The following is a 19,563-nucleotide window of genomic DNA, read 5'->3' on the forward strand; positions in this document are numbered from 1 at the left end:
ATCATTTGCTCTGTCATGAAAGTACTGCAAGAGCCATTTGCTATAATGACAAGCTGCACGTTTTGAGAATACTTTATGTCTAATTTAAAAAACACACAACAATAATTACAAAGAACAGGACTTGGCCTGGGTGGCTGTGTCCACTGGCAATATGGTCATTCTCTGATGAGCTGCTTTGACTTCTGGATACCATCCTTATCTGGTGTGGAGGTGTTGCTTTGGCAGCATATTATGATAGAAAAGAAAAGCTATGGACTTGAGAGGCACACCAACCCAAATGTGAACTTGAGCTCTGCCACTTTAGTACTAACAGGTTGGGCAAGTTACTTAACTTCCTTGGTAAATGAAAATTATACTTCTCTAGGGATGCTATGAAGATGAAAGCACCCAAAGTGAGTTCTTATTAAATGGCAGTAGTTGTATGAACAGTACAGTGTGGTGATGATGATGTTTTGATATTCTTTCAGGTGAAATAAAGGACAAAAATGTTCAGGTGGTCGAGCTTCCCATTGTGGACAGTCTTCATCCTCGTCCTCCATATTTACCCCTGGCTGTACCAGAAGACCTTGCGGATCGACTTGTTCGAGTTCATGGTGACCCTGCAGTGTGGTGGGTGTCGCAGTTTGTCAAATACTTGATCCGCCCACAACCTTGGCTGGAAAAGGAGATAGAAGAGGCCACCAAGAAGCTTGGCTTCAAACATCCAGTTATTGGGTGAGAATCTGATTTGTTCCTCATAAAGTGATATGGAGTAGCAGGTATATATACCTTTACCATATATTGGGAACTTTACAATCTATAGTTTAGTTTTCATTGCTCCACTCAAAAACAGGTTCTAAAGTTCACCTGAGGCCCCAGGGAGATTAGTCTTCCTTTGTTTACTTAGAATGGCTGAGTCATCATACTTTGTCACCCTTGTTTTATTTATTTACTTGACAAATGTATTAAGCCCATATTTCAGAATTTAGTTGTCTCTCCAGGGGAAACCAGCAAGATGTCATTTTATTGGGAGTATTTTGGATATTATACATGATCGTGTCGTACCCCAACAGGCCATGAGATGAAGCTGTCACATATATAGCTTTCCGATTGCACCTTATTCTTAGGCTTCATTAATTGCCACGGGTGATTATTTTGCTTTTTTGATGTTCTGTTTTCTTTTCTGTCCTGGAAGCTATTTTGAGAACAAGGATATCATTTGTACTGTAAAGTAATGCTAAAATTATTATTTAAAATGAATCTTGACCCACTTGGAAGTTACAATGTATATATGTATTCAGTATGGTGCTTATGTTACGGGAGATATATTAGGAAATCCTGGGAGTAAGAAATATCTAAAAGAGCATTTGCTGACAAGTGTGCGCTCCTATACACGCAAATAAAAAGTTATGGGAAAAAGGAGTTTTCCTGGGTCCTGATGCCAGACTTCACACTATGGAAAATGTTCTTTGCACAATGGAAAGAATACTGGACTGGGAGTTAGGTGGCATGGGTAATAGTCCTGACTTTTCTCTATTTCTGGGCCAAGTTACCTAATAGTAGTATTGGGTTTTGATTTTTCCATCTGTAAAAACAGAGTACCTACTATACTTAAAATACCTGTCCTTAAAATGATGAATTTGATAATATTAGGATTAAAAGAGGATTTTGGTTCTGTGGGGAAAAAATGCACTGTAAAATATTATCACCTTTCAGAGAGACTAATACTGAAAATAGACTTGTAGACTAGACTATGGCATTCTGTTGCTTATGCTGTTTGTGATAAAGTAAGCTATTGATTAATATTAATACACTAGAGGCCCAGTGCATGAAATTTGTGCAGATGGGGGTGTTTTCCCTCAGCCTGGTCTGCACCCTCTCCAACCCGGGACCCCTCGAGGGATGATCCCGGCAGTCGGACATCCCTCTCACAATCCGGGACTGCTGGCTCCTAACCGCTCACCTGCCTGCCTGCCTGCCTGCCTGATCGCCCCTACTCCGTTTGCCTGCTGGCCTGATCACCCCTAACTGCCCTCCCCTTCCAGCCTGATTGCCCCTAACTGCCTCTGCCTTGGCTCCTGCCACTGTGGCTTTGTCTGGAAGGAGGACCCGATGACCGGAAGATGTCCAGTTGACCCTGTCTAATTAGCATATTACCCTTTTATTAGTATATATTACTGATTCACTCACTTATTTGCAAAGCATGTATTGAATACCTGCTACTGTGGGGGACAGCGATTAATTTTTTTCAAATGGATCCTTCCGGTTCATTTTAGCCTGTGGGATAAGAGACTTACATAACTGACATTATATGGGGTAGAACATGATAAATACCACAAGAGAAGTATTAAAAGCCTTAAAAGAGGTCAGGGAAGGGAAACATACTTCCGTCTGGATCAGGAAAGGCTTCACAGCTGCAGTGTTTGAACTGGATCTTAAAGATGGAGAAAGATAACACTGTAATACTTAAATTATCAGAATACTTCCAACTACATTACCTCATTGATCCTGTAACACAGTCCTGTGAAGTGGGCAGAGATAATTATTTCAGAGGTGAGGAAAGAAAATCTCTGCCGAAAGTTCCAGAACCTTCTTAACTTTGGCTATCCTGTAGTTTTACATACCAGAAAGCAACCCTTATTAATTTTCAATGGACCATCCACCAGATGGAGAGTTGGCCAAGTGTAGAAAATTGAAGTAGCACAGACAACTAAGTTATTTGCAAGTGAGGTGGTATGCTGTAATGAGAGAGGAGTGCACTAGGACTTAGGAATCTGGGGTCCCATCTAGCGTCCACCACTAACAAATTTATGTGACTTTAGGCAACTTACTTGCTCATTTATGGGCCTTCATTAATTGTTACCCTTTCCTCATTTGTTTTAAACAAAACACTAGATTAGATGATATTTGTTTTTACTAACATAATACTAAGCATTTTTGTGTCTACCTATCATTTATTCATTTTGTTTGTTGAATTGTGAATAAATAAAAGAGCTTGATGTCTAATAGTGAAAATTAGTCAGGTACACAAATAACTTTTACTTTTGTGAAGACTGGGTTGAAATGCTTTATGTCTTTTTTTTTAAAATATATTTCTTTATTGAATTCAGAGAGGAAGGGAGAAAGGGAGAGAGATAGAAACATCAATGATGAGAGAAGATCATTGATTGGCTGCTCCTGCATGCCCCTTACTGGGGATTGAGCCTGCAACCCAGGCATGTGCCTTTGGCCGGAATCGAACCTGGGACCCTTCAGTCCGCAGGCTAATGCTCTATCCACTGAGCTAAGCTGGCTAGGGCAAAATGCCTAATGTTATATGTGCTCACCAGAATGTCTTCAGAAGCATCAGTTTCCTTAACTGTCAGGTGAAAGAGTTACATTAAATGAAATGACTTCTATCCTTCACAGGTCTAACATTCTGATTATTCCGTAGATATTTCATTATGGTCCTCCATCAAAATATTGGTCCAGGCCTAATTTCAGGAGGACTGGGCGAATTGAGAAGATTGCTAGTGTAGTACTCTGCCACTGCCTCAGACACTCCGCTGCCTTTGATTCTTCTTTCTGTTACATCTCTCCTTTGTTTTTGTTTTTATTTTCATAACTCCCACCCCTCCTTCCCTTGTGTTAGTTTTCATACATACAGAAGTTACTGGCCCCTATTCCAAATGTTAAAGCTAAAGAGTCCAGCTGGTGTGGTTTAGTGGTTGAGTGTGGACCTATGAACCAGGAGATCATCTTTCGATCCCGGTCATGGCACATGCTCAGGTTGTGGGCTCAATCCCCAGTGGGGGCTATATATAAGACAGCGGATCAATGATTCTCTCTCATCATTGATGTTTCTATCTCTCCCTCTTCCTTTCTCTCTGAAATAATTAAAAACATATTTTTTAAAAAAGCTAAAGAAAGTACAAGGTGAAATCAGTATCAAATAGTGTTTCTTCTCGTGAAAATTTTCACTGAAATTTAATGGAATTGTTCTTTTTGTCCCTCTTCGTCTCTTTGGAGCACAGTGAACAATTCCAATTTTCTGAGAGAAGCAATGATTAAGAAGGATGAGGGAAGGAAAAGATGATAGAAGTGTTCATATAATATGGTATTCACATCTGGACTGTAGCCTGGAAGGCAAAGGAAAGAATAGCCATGAAGATGCCAGAGTAACTTCAATGAAATCAAACCCTCACCCAGATTCATAATAAAAGGTGGCCTTTGCTTGACCTAAAGGGAAACAAGTCTCCTTTTTCCCTTTTCCCACATATGAATAGTGGTGTAATAATTTGGGGAGAGGAGGAATACAGAAAAGGCAAATTTCAGGAGAGTTGTAATTTATGAAAACAAGCTATGGTTACTATTGTTCTTATTTTCATTAAAATCGCTTTGAAAGCAATAAGATGGGAAGAGAATACTGTGGAAGTCAATGCAGTCTTTAGTGCAGATGGTGTAAACCTCTGTGTCCCCAATTTTATAATTTTGGAGCTTTTCTTAAATAGAACAGATAAGCTAGATCAGTATCTGCTTGTGTTTGATAGAGTGTGAAAGACAGGAAAAGGAAATTCATTATGCCTACAATAAAAGGGTTGGAAGAGCTCTATGAACTTAAAAATAATAAGGAGCCTTCAAAGGTTTGCCTGCTTTGACTGTGCCATTGGAACAATGCATGCAAAGTCTGTGTTTTCTTCAGGAGACTTTAAATTCTACAAGTTGGCAGTTAAAGAGTGACCAACAGGGTAAAATGAAGAAAAAGAAAACTTGGCATGAAAACGTTTAATACATTTAATGTTCTATAAGAAAAACTGTTGTCAAAAATCTTGTTATATCCAGTTTTTTTCTGGAAGGCTAATTGGCATTTTGTTGTCTAGTATGGAATAGAACTCTGGAATCTCCCACTTATTCCTGATATGCCAGTTACTTTCTCTATAAGAAAGCACTCTTTAAAGACTTTACCTACTTTTTAAAATTCCCCTTGTATTATGTTAACATACAAATATATTTAAGATATATGGGTTTGAATTTTTTAATATTTATTTTATTTTTTCAATGGCAAAAAATGAAAGGAAGACAGGTTTAAATGTTCATAATGCCACCATGAATAGGGATGTAAAGTTGAGTACCCTAAGAGCACCCAGTGGGTCAGAGTATTAGCAGCAGAATCTGACTTTGTCCCTCTGCCTCCAGAGTCCATGTCAGACGCACAGACAAGGTGGGAACAGAAGCTGCCTTCCATCCCATTGAGGAGTACATGGTGCACGTTGAAGAACATTTTCAGCTTCTCGCTCGCAGGATGCAAGTGGATAAAAAAAGAGTGTATTTGGCCACGGATGACCCTTCTTTATTAAAGGAGGCAAAAACAAAGTAAGTTAGATGAAGTAGTGATTCTAGAGTGGGGCTTTTTTCAGTTGAAAGGAATCTTTAATTCCCATGATTTGTGATTCTTGTTATACTATTACTGACTATTGGGGTTTTTAAATTCAACAACTGTGCACTTGTGTAACTTGTTAATATCATCAAAACAATTGTGAGGTGCCAGCAAAGTTACATTTCATTCTGAAGCCTCTTTTCTTGGCTTGTAGGCAGCGTCATCTCTCTGTGACCTCACATGTCTTCTTTGTGTGCTTAGAAGAAACAGCAAACTTTTTGGTGTCTCTTCTTATAAAATAAGGCACTAATTCCATTATGAGGATTCCACCCTAATGCCCTTATTTAACCCCAATTACCTCTCAAAGACCCTATCTCCAGATACCATCCACACTGGGGGGGTTAGGGCTTAAACATGAATTCTGGGGGGAACACAAATATTCAGTCCATCCCACTAACCAACCTTTACCAATAAAACACACAGGTACTTTTGCCTTTTTGCTCTCATATTTTCACTAACAATTACAGGCAACTGAAAACATAAATAAGATATAAGTTTTCATTTTATAAAAATTTCTGGAATTTGGAAGTTATATTAAAGAAACAAAGAATCAAAAGGTAAGTTTTGTAAGTTCAGGAGAAGGATTACTAATATGTATTGAAGAGTAACCATCATTTATTGAACTTGTCTAGATTTCAGGCACTGTGCTAGGTGCTGGGCATCCATGCTAAGCAAGGCACTCTCAAGGAATTTCCAGTCTAGGTGGGGATCAGACAATTGCTCTATAGAATGAGTAGTGCTATTACAGAATTAACATTGGGTGTTATGAAAACACATAAAGCACTGATCCTAATGGGGAATTTATTATAGGATCTGGATGAACCTAGAGTTGGCCTTTATTTACTACCAATAAATATGGAATGCATTAAATATATGTGGAAGTAGGGAATGGGGAGAAGAAAACTGTAGTCTTGGCTCTGCTCAGATAACAAACATTCTGGGTTGATTCTGAATTATGTTTACTTCAGTTCCATCAGTCTGAAAGCATTTTATTAATCATTGAAGCTATTTGACTATTTAATTAATTTATTTCTCAGTCCCTTTTTTATGTCACAAATTGGGGTTGGAAAGAAAAACAAATTTAGAATGAGGACTATAATGCAGGTGTTTCTCCAAATCATTAGATAATAATTTAAATCTTATTTCTACCTCCTAAGAATTCAGATTAACCTGATGTAAATTGCTTTTTTTTCTTAAGTCTCTATTGACTACACACACACACTTATAAACAAGAATCAAGAAATTCACCAGCCAAGTATAAGCCAAGTTATATAATTATGATTCTTACATAAGAATTAGGGATTAAATGAATGTTTGGGCACAAAACACAATAGAAAGTTTTCACAAGTACTTTTCCAATTTGATATCTAAACCTGTTAGAGAGAAGTAGAAATTGTTCACCATGCTCCTTTATTTTAAAATACCACACTGAATTTACAGCTTAGTTGAAAAAAATATTAAAAAATTAATTTTATCTACTCTTTTATTTGTTCTCAAATACATTATAAGCTTTTTTTATTTTTTCCTTGATTAACAAAATAATTCATGCTCATTAGAAAATATGGAAGTTGGTAATTATACAAGCAAGGAAAAAATAATGCCCACAATTCCATTACTCAGTGATAGTAACTGCTTCAATTTTGACATATTCCCTTCAGTCATGTACATAGTTACACTATTTTAGTAGTTTATTACATTCTATATAATTTGAAATCTTTTTTGATTAATACAGCAATAGATCAATTTTCTCAAGTCACTAAAAAATCATTATAAATATCTTTTTTAATAACTACATAGCGACTCTATGGATATTCCATTGCTTACTTGACCATTCCCCTAATATTGGATAATTAGGTTACCCACAGTTTTTTAATCTTATAAATAATGTTAGGATATGTACCTAAAATTATCCTCATTATTTCCTTAAGCTGCATTTCTGGACTCGGACGTATTTAGATAGAAGTATCTGCGAATCTACAGCTTTGATCCATAACACCACATTATATTTTTACACCAAACAACCCTTGTACTGTATTACAGTTGGCAGTACTTAGATTATGGCAGTAGTAAAACTTGAATTTTCTTTCTGTGGTCAGCAGCTAGTAACTCCTTTTCCCCTTACAGTCTAGGCAGCAGATTCCTTCATATTCTATTACTAGAGGCCCGTTGCACGAAAATCCGTGCACTTGGGAGGGGGTCCCTCAGCCCAACCTGCATCCTCTCACAGTCCGGGACCCCTCGGGGGATGTCCACCTGCTGGCTTATGCCCTCTCCCTGGGGGATAGGGCCTAAGCTGGCAGTCAGATATCCCTCTGGCAGCCCGGGAGCCCTCGGGGGATCTTTAGCACTGCCATGGAGGCGGGAGAGGCTCCTGCCACCACCGCTGCGCTGGCCAGCCATGAGCCGGCTTCTGGCAAGCGCTCCCCCTGTGGAAGTGCACTGAACACCAAGGGACAGCTCCTGAGTTGAGCGTCTGCCCCCTGGTGGTCAGTGCACGTCATAGTGACCGGTCGTTCCTGGTCATTCCGCCTTTAGGGTCAATTTGCATATTACCCTTTTATTATATAGGATTATATAGGATAGGATAAACGTAGTAGCCTTTTATGCATATTTTTCTCTTCAAAAATCGTTTTATTTTCTGAGTCATGAAGAGGAGTATCTCCTTCTGTCTGGAGAAAGAGTTCAGAAAAGAAAATTTGATGTTAGCTCTTTGTTGGTGATGTAAAAATAAATTTTTATGAGGTAGAAGAAGAAAAAAATATTTTTCCTTGACAACCTCTGCAACTTCACAATGGAAGAATTGCTCTGCTGACATGCTTGTGAGCAAGAGACAAAAAAGAAACATGTTTGTACAGAAAGTTCCATGCTCATTACTGGAGATGCAAACTCTCCCTCCAACTTTTCTCTGTGTTTCTTTGTTTGTTTGTTTTTCCACTCTCAGTATCCTTCATCAAGTGGTTTACATATAGAGATAAGGCCTGAGGAACTTAGGCACCCTTTTGGTTTGGTTCCAGGGAGGGACCTTTAAGTTAAGAACGGCATTAATGTTAGTGTCCCTTCTCAGTGAAAGGATCACTCTTTTGTTTCACTGAGCACCCAAACCATGCTGACAAAATCGGTCTTTATTCAAGGATAAAACCTTTGCTGGTGTGCTTTGGCAATTCATCCTCTCCTCCACCCTTCAGCCTTTTCATGTTTATTTATCGCTGTTTCTGCCCCATGCTGGGGTATGCAGCTTTGCAGGAATAACATTAAAAGTCTTTTTGGTTGTTTTCTTTTTAGAATAAATGTGACAGTTCCTTCATCTCCCTGATTTGGAGCTGAGGAGGGCAAAATGTCAAAAATAATGAGGCCAAATGGATCCAAACACTGAACACCAGTCTGAAACAGTGCTCAGAGACTTTACCTTCACAGTTGTTGTTAGAGGCAATGAGAGAGAGAGCTTCATGGTGGCTGTGAAATCCAAAGCAGCTGTTAAGGGATTAGGAAAAAGTCCCAGGCACAGATAGCATTCCCTTGTTCGTGTATTTATTCACAGTGTTGTGTGGAATGCTACGTGCTGTGATGCAAATAAAAATTAGGCTTAGTCCCAATTTGGGGGGAATACTGTGTGGAGACAGACAGTAAAGTGACTCATAATGTTTCAGGATTTATAAATAAGAATTATTATTTTTCAACAAATACTTAGTGATCCTCTATTACATCCCAGATTGTCTTATAGGTGCCAAGAATAATAGAGTTAATGAAATAGATGAAATGCCTCTCTTCAGTTAGGGATGGTGGAGGTGGGGAATGAATGGATACAGGCAGTAAATAAGCAGTGTATATGTTATGTGCAATGATAATAAGAGCCGTGGAGAAAAATTAAGCAGGTAAAAGGGATACCAGTTGCCAAAGTTCATACTAATAAGGCTATATTTGAGCAGAGATCTAAAGGAACTAAGGAATAAAACCAGATGGATGTCTGGGGAAAATGTTTAACAGTCACAAGCAATATGTATTGAGCATTTGCTACATGCCAGATACTCTTCTAAATAGTTTATATTGCTTAGAGTATTTACTTAATGCTTACGAAATATATGAAGTAGGTATAATTATTATCTCCTTTTCATGTAACTTCTCAAAGTTTGCATTTTAACTCTGAAAATCTACCTCAGGCACTGAGAAAATGTATTCATTCTATACTAGAGTATAATTACACCTCTAATTCAGACTAGAGTCATTTGAACATACGGTAGACTTTTTAAAGACATCCTGTTTTAATAGTTTTAAATATCCTATCTCAAGACTACTAAAATGTTACTTGGGTGGACATCTATAAGAAATTTGCCGTCTTAAATGTATTAGAATGGTTTACATTATTGTTATTGGTTAAGATGGTGCTTCAAGGATGGTGGTTAGAGGATAAGTCTGAATTATCGCAAATTCTAAATTAAAATTTTTAATGAAATATAATCATGATATTTATATTCTAAAGGAAAAGTTCAGTGACCAAGTATGAAAGCAGCTTGTAAGACCTCGTAGAGCTCACTCATTACAAAGAAAATAGAAACCTTCTGTTTTCAACTCTTTCATGAATTGAGAAGGGACTTTTTGATACATCAGTGTGTATTTTTTATGGTATGCCAATGACATTTAACATGCAGGGTACTCCAGAGTGGTTTCTGTCCCACTAGTGGTCAAAGAAGCTTCATTAACTACTCTCTTGAATGTTATCATTTTAAAGCTCTCTTTACTGTTAGAAAGAGAGGAACTCTTAGTCAAAGGAGGTCTGCCACCTGCTGATAGGATACTGTGATTTCAGTGACTATGTATCAATTTATTTCTTTTTCAGGTACCCCAGTTATGAATTTATTAGTGATAACTCTATCTCTTGGTCAGCTGGACTACACAATCGATACACGGAAAATTCACTTAGGGGTGTGATTCTGGATATACACTTTCTCTCCCAGGCAGACTTCCTAGTGTGTACTTTTTCATCCCAGGTAAGTGATAGTAGGGTATTTTTAAGAGGTCAGTACTTTTTGGTCATATTAGGGTCAGGAAGTTCTTGTTTCCTTGTTTGTTTGTTAATCCTCAACCGAGGACATTTTTTCATTGATTTTCAGAGAGAGTGGAAGGGAGGGGAGAGACAGAGAGAGAAGCATGGATGTGAGAGAGACATATCTATTGGTTGCCTCCCACACATGCTCCAACCAGGGCCAGGGACGAGCCTGCAACCGAGGTATGTGCTCTAGACAGGAATCAACCTAGGACCCTTCAGTCCGCAGGTTGATACTCTATCCACTGAGTGAAACTGGCTAGGGCTTTTTTAAATGTTAGTTATCATGATTCTGATGAAATTTTTCTAATATTTGCAAATTATAATTTTTGTGAAAGCATGAGAAGATTCCCCCAAAGCATAGCTGTTTAGGTGCACTGAATATTTAGTTGTTTGCAAGCAACGGTTGAATACATCTCCATTGAAGCCAGCTACTAGAGTTGTTTAAAGTGCTCGGCTTGTTCACAGCATTAAACCGAAACAGCAGGTAATTAAGCTTGCTTAATATTTTCTGATTTTGCACACAGTCAATATTTAACCAGAATCCACCCATTTCTACTATCAATGCACTGATACTGAGAGGCTTAAATGCCCAGCATTTTGTCTCAATTGCTTTATAGAACATAAGAAAGAGTAAATGTAATTCCTCTTCAAATCTTATTACATTTCTACCAAGCAAGAAACTGTACATTAAATTTAAGCAATACCATATTACAATCATGTTTTGAGAGTAATTGTTGTAGATAACTATGTGTTATGGGTTAGGTGTATCTGTTTTTATGAGTGGTACAAGCAGCTCATATTTCCCAGTGGAATATCACCATAGCAATATTTATTGTGGATTTTATTCTGCTCTTTCATTTATGTGCATATTACTGGGTAGTTCATTCAAAATCTGCAAAACAACCATATGTGTCATATTTATACTAGGTGTAGAGGGGATTCCAAAGGAGATGAAGATACAAATACTCACATGAAATAACTACCAAGAAATATAAATTATGTAAGAATAATATATGCCTAAAAGCTTAGATGAAGTTGAGAGGAGAAAATGTGAAGAGGAAATCCACATCATTTTCATGCAAATATAAATAAATGGACAGTTTTCTATTGTGTGACAATGCACATTGTCACAGTGGGATGGTGATATGATTGTTGGAAAGATGCCTACTACAGCCAAGGCTATACGAGCTTCTTCAATATGGAATAGGAATACAACTTATTACCCCAAAAAACAGCTACACAGTACAGGAGTCACATAGGCAGCAATCCTAGTCAGGAGGAAAACTTCCTTGGCCTTCAGGTTCCCATGAAGCATCCACTGCTGATGTTTCTCCCCAATTAGGGTCACGATCCTATCTTTGAGAAACTCCCTTTTCTATTCTTGGTCTCTCTCAACTGTTTTGACAGTCTGACTCTGTGTCTACCTGGGCAACAGGTGCAAATAACTAGTACCAACCTCCACACATTTTTGAATGGGTATTCTTAGAAAGTGTAAATCATTCTATGTACCACCTCCTCTGTGGGCCTAGACTGTGGGCCTGCCTAAGGTTTGTTCCTTTCGTCAAAGGTTTCTCTGCCTGGGCACCATTGGCATTTGGGGCCAGAAAAGTTGTCGTGAGGCACTGTCCTGTGCATTTTAGGATACTTAACAGCATCCCTGGCCAGTAGCACTCCCACCTCAAGTTGTGACAATCAAAAGTGTCTCCAGACATTACCCAATGTCCTGTAGGGGCAAAATCGCCCTTGTTGAGAACCACCGCTCTAGTCATAAAACTCTAAAATCCAATGAATATAGCCCGGCTGGTGTGGTTCAGTGGTTGAGTGTCAATCTATGAACCAGGAGGTCACTGTTTAATTCCTGGTCAGAGCACATGCCCGGTTTCGGGCTCGATCCCCAGTAGGGAGCATGCAGGAGGCAGCCAATCAGTAATTCTCATCATTGATGCTTCTATCTCTCTTTCCCTTTCTCTCTGAAATCAATAAAATTGTATTTAAAAAATAAATAAAAATAAAATTCAATAAATATATACATGTTTGAATATTACAAACTTTACGTGTCGGTAGGCCCTGAGATTCAAGGGAGGTGCTTGATGCTTTGCTTTCCTTCTTCCAGCATTAAAATCACCATAGGACAAAATTACTTATTTTCCCCCTTTGACACTTCCCTTTGTGACACTTAAAAGCATTCTTGTGACACTCTTCATTGTCTAATTCCAAGTCCACATGTAGCATAACTGGCCTCACTACACCTGAATTTGATTTTGGAAAGTGCAGTGGGAGAAGAACAGATATTACTTTGCACACTAGAGATCCTCTTGGCCTTGTCTATTTTGACAAAAAAAAAAAAAAAAGGATATCTCAGCTGCTCTGAGAAAGCTTTGGGGACTCATGCAAACTAGGCTAGTTGTTCCTCAGGGATAAAATTCAGACTAATGGACCTTTCTCTCCTTTTTAATTGTTATTTTTAATACAGTCATATCTGTGTTTTATCCTTTATCAGGATTTTTGTTCTTACCCATTACCTTGTGCTTATTGGTGTTCTAAAAATGATATAATGCCATGTCAAAACAGAATGAAATAAAAGATACAAAATGCGGCCAGCCACTGCTTTGCAAACCAAAGGGTTTGCCTCATCAATCATGCTACCTGTCAGGTATCAAACCTAAGTACTGATCAGGTGAAAGCTTTCATTTACCTGCCACATGATTTGGACTTGTAAGACCCAGAGAGGAAGCCTAGAGTGATTAAATGCAAGCAACAACATTATAGTAATTCTTCTAGCTTTTGCAGTAAATTGCCCCACTGTTAATATAAGAAAAAATTTTAATTACTCAGAATGTTATATATGGAGCTTAAGGATTAAAGTCCCCCTTGTGGACTTGCATCTCCACTGCTGGCTGGCATTATGCATGGAACAGTATTCATTCAACAGATAGTTATTGAGTGCCGATGTGGCAGGCACTGCTCTAGATTCTTATCCTAAGGCAGTTTAGTATGTGGTTGAGAGCCAGAGAGAGTGCTAAGTGTAGCTCTGCCAATTACTAGCTCCTTTTTTCTTTGCTTTGCCCTTTTTTTTTTTTAACTTTTTGGAAATTTACTTAATCTTTCTGTGGCTTAGTTTCTTCATCTATAAAATGTGAGTAATAGTAGCCACCTTATAGGGTTCTTGTGAGTTTTTGAGTTGAAAAAGATGCAAGCAAGCACACTATTAAAACAGTACCTGGACCATTATCAGTGCTCATTAACCTCAGCTGCTATGATTATCACCTATATGAGAAGGATAAAGGGTCTTATATTGCTCCATCTCAGTGTCTGAAATTTCTACCATTTGTTATCACTTTGGCTTAAGAAAGTACATGTCATCCAGCAGACTAACATATCAACAATTATTGATACAGAACATAAACTGATAATAGGATTATTCTCCCAAAAGAAGGCTTCTAGGATATGGGACTGGGGGTAATGTTGTTTTTATGACTGGGATATTTAATAGTGGAGAGGAGGAAGTACATTAGGGTTCATTGCCACAGTGGGCCTTGTGGTCATCCCAAGGTCAGTCAATACAAGATCATGTATTTCTGGCTAAAGATGATTGAAGAGTACCTGGACAGGCCCTGAAAAGAAGACTCCCAGGTTTGCCCAAAGCCAGGTTGGCCTTATGTTTTATCTTTCTGGTGTTACAGTCCAAACATGGAGAACAGCGTCTACAGGAGAAAATATGCTTAGCAGTTAACTAGCATACACGGACTGCCTGTGTTCAAAACCTGAATCTACCACTTAATAGTGTAACCTTGGGAAAATTTCTTAATTGACCTTTGACATCTGTAAAATAAACATGATAGAATTGTATAGGGCTATTGAGGGGATTAAATTAGATAATACCTAAAAACACTATTTGACGGCAAAAACTCAGTAAATATTAGCCTCTATTATTGTTATTATACTTTGCTATTATTAGAGCTGCTTTGTTTTAATTTTTTAGTTTCTTCCTTTCCAGAGTCTTTCCTTGATTTTGCTTGTCCTCTCTGGGCCTTTGGCTGAATTTGAAGTTCAAGTTCCAAAATCCTTTTAGCCTTATTTGTTATAGTCTCAGTATTCTACCAGTGTTTTCAATTGTACCATGACATTCCCAATATAAAATTAGTTTGTTGATGAAGTAGCAGGTTTGAATGGAAAGTTATTGTCCTGGCTCTGTGTCTAGTTCTATGTCTATTGGTACAGGGACAATAAAACTTCATTAGCTGAGATAACTAAAACTGGAGATTTAAGAAAATTTGACATGAGTTGAGTTCTCTGTCCACAATGTATATTGGAAGAATTTTCTAAGCAAAATGATAGCATTCTCTCTTATTTCTTCACTATTCTTAGAAGAGTTTCTGCAACCTATTTATGCTATAATAAATGTATTTATTAATTGCTTAAAATGTTATACTTCCATGAAGATTGTTATAGTTTAACTTAATCACCAATCATTAAGCTCAAGGAATGATGCTCAGGTTGTGGAATTTCAGCTGACATCCATCCAGTGGGCATAATAGGTATTCTTTGGACAGAAATCTTTTAAATAGCCTTAAATGCATCAGATAAATGCATCTTCCCCAAAGGCTAAAATGCTACTATCTACACAGCACACTTAAAACTCTTTAGAATTGAAATGGTAGATATGTTTCACTCACTTGCCAGTGCTAATAGATTGTCAGTAATTACGTGAATTTCTATTGAAAAGAGTCCTGAGGTCAAGTTCAAATTAGCAGAAAAGAGTATGTGATTGATTAATACTGAATGAAGGAAAGGGAGCAGCAGCATTTTTGTAAAGTATTTATAACCCTAATCCTAACCTTAAAGTCTTCAAGGGCACAAACTATATCTTACTCATTTTATACCACCAGTGCCCAACATGGAGTACTATGTGGTTCTTAGTGAATGTTTATTAAAATTAACTGATTCATATTCTTAAAGTACTTTGCATTATATGTTTTTTCTCCCAGAGACCTTAATTGTAATATTTTATGTTAAAAAACAAAGAAACCACAGATGCAAGCGCAGAATGAAGAATGACTTATGTTATATGCTATACCATCACTTGAGAGCAAATGGACTGGAAACTTGTGACTAGAATCCACTACTTCTCATTCTCTCAGTTCTAGTGCTAGTCTAGTTCTGGTCTCTTTGGCTCAGGGCTTTTAGATTGTTCTGAAGGGGATCTTACATATACTAACAATTTTTTTTAACATTATTTCCCAAGGTCTGTCGAGTCGCTTATGAAATCATGCAAACACTGCATCCTGATGCCTCTGCAAACTTCCATTCTTTGGATGACATCTACTATTTTGGGGGCCAAAATGCCCACAACCAGATTGCCATTTATCCTCACCAGCCTCGAACTGCAGATGAAATTCCCATGGAACCTGGAGATATCATTGGTGTGGCTGGAAATCACTGGGATGGCTATTCTAAAGGTGTCAACAGGAAACTGGGAAGGACGGGCTTATATCCCTCCTACAAAGTCCAAGAGAAGATAGAGACAGTCCAGTACCCCACATATCCTGAGGCTGAGAAATAAAGCTTAAGATGAAGGAGAAGGACAACTAAACTCAGTTCAAACTATTTGAGCCAAACAGTAGATGAAGAAGGCCCTGTCCTAACAACACATGGTTAAATGAGTAGACACCCTCAGCATCAGGAGCAGCTGAGAACTGACAGATGTTTTGTTGGTGGAATTTCTCTTTAACAAGGGCTACAATGCCCAAAACCCCTGCACAGTCGAATAATGTACTCACATATAACATGCAAGCAGGTGGTTTTTGACTTTGCTTCTTCTTTCAAGATTATGTCTCCATGAGAAAAACACTGCCACATTGTAATTTAAGTGACACAGACATTTGTGTGAGACTTCAAACATGGTGCCTATCTCTGAGAGACCTGATGAGAAGACTTGAACAGCTTCCCACCGCTGGGAGGTGGATTCTTAGCCAGTGGTAGTATTGCAACCACTCAATTCACTCCAGTCAGCAGATTCAGAATGAGAATGGATGTTCTTGTCTGGAATTTTTTTTTAAGTAATTACATCAGTTCATCCACCTCATCTTTAATAAGTGAAGGAGATACATTGAAATAAAATATTCTCATTCCATTAGGAACTTTTGTAAAACAATGCCATGAACAGATTCTTTAGTACTCAATGTTTCTGGCCATTCTCTTTGATAACAAAAAATAAATTTTAAAAAGAGAAATTTTGTAAAGTTTCTAGAATTTTACATCATTGGATGATGTGGTGGTCAGCTCTATAGTAGAAAAATCTATGATAAAAAGAGGAGTTTTATAGTTAACTGACAACTAACCTGGTCTTAGTTCAAAGAGTCATTGAGCCATTTTCACACTGAAACCAGTTTAGTTGGTGCACATTGCAAGGCTGCTAAGAACACTCTTCCATTCTCTTAGTTTGGACATTGTTTGTTTTCGTTGAATTAAATAATCATACTGCTTGCCCTTAGAGTAACTGTCACCTCCATTTCCAAAACTAAAAACCAGGTTTGTTGGTAACCTGTTTTTCCTGTAGCTCTTGTCACTTTTTTGAGTTGTGTCCTTTCTCTCCCCCACCACACCCAGGAACCAATTTGTGCCCTTTTCTATCATATCCTGCTTTTGAGAGTACCAGGAATCTTTGGGGTTGGAAAGCTGGCTCTGTTTCTGAAATTTAGTCTTACAAGATGTAGAATTCAGTAAACAAAGGAGAGAAGAACCAGTGTGAAACCCAAAATGGACTTTGGATTATCTCTTCCAAATACTTCCGTTTAGTAATTTCATCTTAGAATCACTTCAGAAGACAGGGCTCTGATGCTCTTTAAGCTTTCTGCATGAACATCACTTTTCTCCTCATAAAAACACTTTCTATGTTCTGTAGGTTGCCTCCTTTACATGTCTGGTAGAGCATTTCATAGCATGTGTTCTACCTTCTGGGAAAGAAAAGAAAATAAAAGATCCCTATAAGAACTAGTAGCAGGCCTGGTATTGAATATTAGGAATCCCAGACCGAAAAGCTATGTCCTTTACATCCTCACCAAGTGAAAATACCTCTACACAAAACCTCTCCACCCAACTTCCCTAAATTCTCTCTTCAGTCAAGGCTCCCAACTAGCAACACTACCTATTGTGTTAGTAAGCAGTTTTCAATTTAGTTTTAGCACAAATAAAAGTCATTTGAGCCCTAACTGGTTTGGCTCATTTGATAGAGTGTTGGCCTGCAGACTGAAAAATCCCAGGTTCTATTCTGGTCAAGGGCATGTACCTTGGTTGCGGGCACATCCCCAGTAGGAGGTGTGCAGGAAGTAGCTGATCGATGTTTCTCTCTCGTCGATGTTTCTAACTATCCCTCTCTCTTCCTCTCTGTAAAAATTCAATAAAAAAATATATATATTTAAAAGTCATTTGGAACAAACATCTCCAACTGAGAAGTACTTTTGAATATGAGTTATTTTCTAATTAGCATCTTACTTGTCATCAGAACATCAGTAACGGAGGGTTACTGATAATAACTGCTTCATATTTCTCTATCATGATTATGTTGTGCATTCTGTTGTATTTCTGTGAAGAGTACTGGTGTTTGTTAGCAGGCATTTAATTTCATTGGACTCAAACTGTAAACTGTCTTGGGCAGCAGCTCAAATCTCAATTCATTTTTTTTTACTTTAAGCTAGAGTCTTTCCCACACACGTACGGTTTAGGGGTCAGCCAGAGATGTGGACAGAGTCTATGCACAGAATTTGGGGTTCTCTTTCTTTGGCTCTCTTTCTTCTGAGGTTTCTCCCCTCACTTTCAGGAGCTGTGGTTGCTCTGATTCTTCAAACAGCCTATCAGCCTAAAAGCCATAAAAATGGAAACTCATCTTCTGCCATTTCCTTCTTTGAAGTTTTACCGTCTCCAGAATTCACCTGATTTTTTGTTTAGTCACCAATGCCTTCAGGCAGTTTATTTTTTTTTCTTCAAGAGTCTATAGTTGTTATCATTGGGAGATCTGTTCACTTCCTGTGAGACACTTAAACTCCACCATACAGGGAAGTGAAACTCTGAGGCAGAGACTTAAAAATGAAAAAGCGTAGCGGGGGAGAGAGAAGCTTAGTCCTATGACAGCCTTCATTTAGACTCATTTAGCTTTAATAGCTAAGGAGCCAGTAGCTTCAAGCAGGAAGGAAAAGGAAGAAACAACTAAATTGTTAAATTTGCAGGCGTGATGGGATAATGAATACTACTGACCACATCATACTGACAAGCTCTTCTGAGTCACTTTTTTGCAAATCATCATGTACGTGATGATGATTCCTCCTTTACTCGCTGCCATGTTGGAATGGCTGATGGTTCCTCATCACCCTTGTATTTTCCTCATAAAAACCTGGTATCTAAAGACTGCATGGTTTTGAATTGAGTGACCAGTGCTGCATTAGGAAGGTTTGGGTCTTTTCCTGGTTACAACAACCTTATATAGAACCAAATTATTATCCTGGACTCATTGAATGGAGGTACCAGAATTCTGTGTATTAATGACAAAGCCATTACAAGAGTGTCTTCCCAAGGGTTTCCTGGTCTTACCACTCAAGTCTGGTTTAGTACAGACTCCAGTCTGTTTTAGCTGGAAAGTTCATGCCTGTTGTGAAAGGGCTCTCAGCCCTAATTCTGCATTCGTGTCCCCAAATGTGAGAGACTGGTTGCTTTCCTCTCTGAGCTTTATTTTTTTTCTATTATATAGAGCCTAGCTTGTTTCCTGAGTTCCTGCTTAATATCATTGAGGACACCAACAGACTCAGCTTCTGAGGGGTTTGGGGTTAAAGAGAAAAAGCACCTGTAAAAATCTTTCTCATAGAGTGATTATTGTCATCATCATTTAGTTCTGAGAGAATATAATCACTTCATATTCAATAGGTGGTAAAAGTATTGGATCTGAATGATGCATCTAGAAGAATCTCCTCGGCCTCAATGAGAATAAATTTCCTTATCCAAGTGGTAAGAGACAAGTCCTCTTTGACCATAGCTAGCAGCCTGATGCTTCATTTGTGCTCCCAGGAGGCCACACAATAGCCAGGATCAATAAACCCAAACAGAATAGATGTGTGGCTTGGGTTTTTATGAA

The 19,563-nt window shown here is 38.2% G+C and overlaps 1 protein-coding gene across 5 annotated transcripts in view; it reads left to right on the forward strand.

Annotated features, from left to right (window-relative positions):
- FUT8 (fucosyltransferase 8) overlaps nucleotides 1-17,800 on the forward strand; it is a 216,763-nt gene extending 198,963 nt beyond the window's left edge. For all 5 annotated transcript variants that reach the window (XM_079767553.1, XM_079767554.1, XM_079767552.1 and 2 more), the window contains 4 exons: nucleotides 468-714; nucleotides 5,155-5,331; nucleotides 10,230-10,380; nucleotides 15,685-17,800. In XM_079767553.1, coding sequence (XP_079623679.1) covers nucleotides 468-714; nucleotides 5,155-5,331; nucleotides 10,230-10,380; nucleotides 15,685-16,002 — 893 coding nt within the window. In that variant the 3' untranslated portion in view covers nucleotides 16,003-17,800. The remainder of the gene's footprint in view (nucleotides 1-467; nucleotides 715-5,154; nucleotides 5,332-10,229; nucleotides 10,381-15,684) is intronic.
- The last annotated feature ends 1,763 nt before the right edge of the window (nucleotides 17,801-19,563 follow it).

This window comes from Cnephaeus nilssonii, assembly GCF_951640355.1.
Source record: "Cnephaeus nilssonii genome assembly, chromosome: 4".
NCBI lineage: Eukaryota > Metazoa > Chordata > Mammalia > Chiroptera > Vespertilionidae > Cnephaeus > Cnephaeus nilssonii.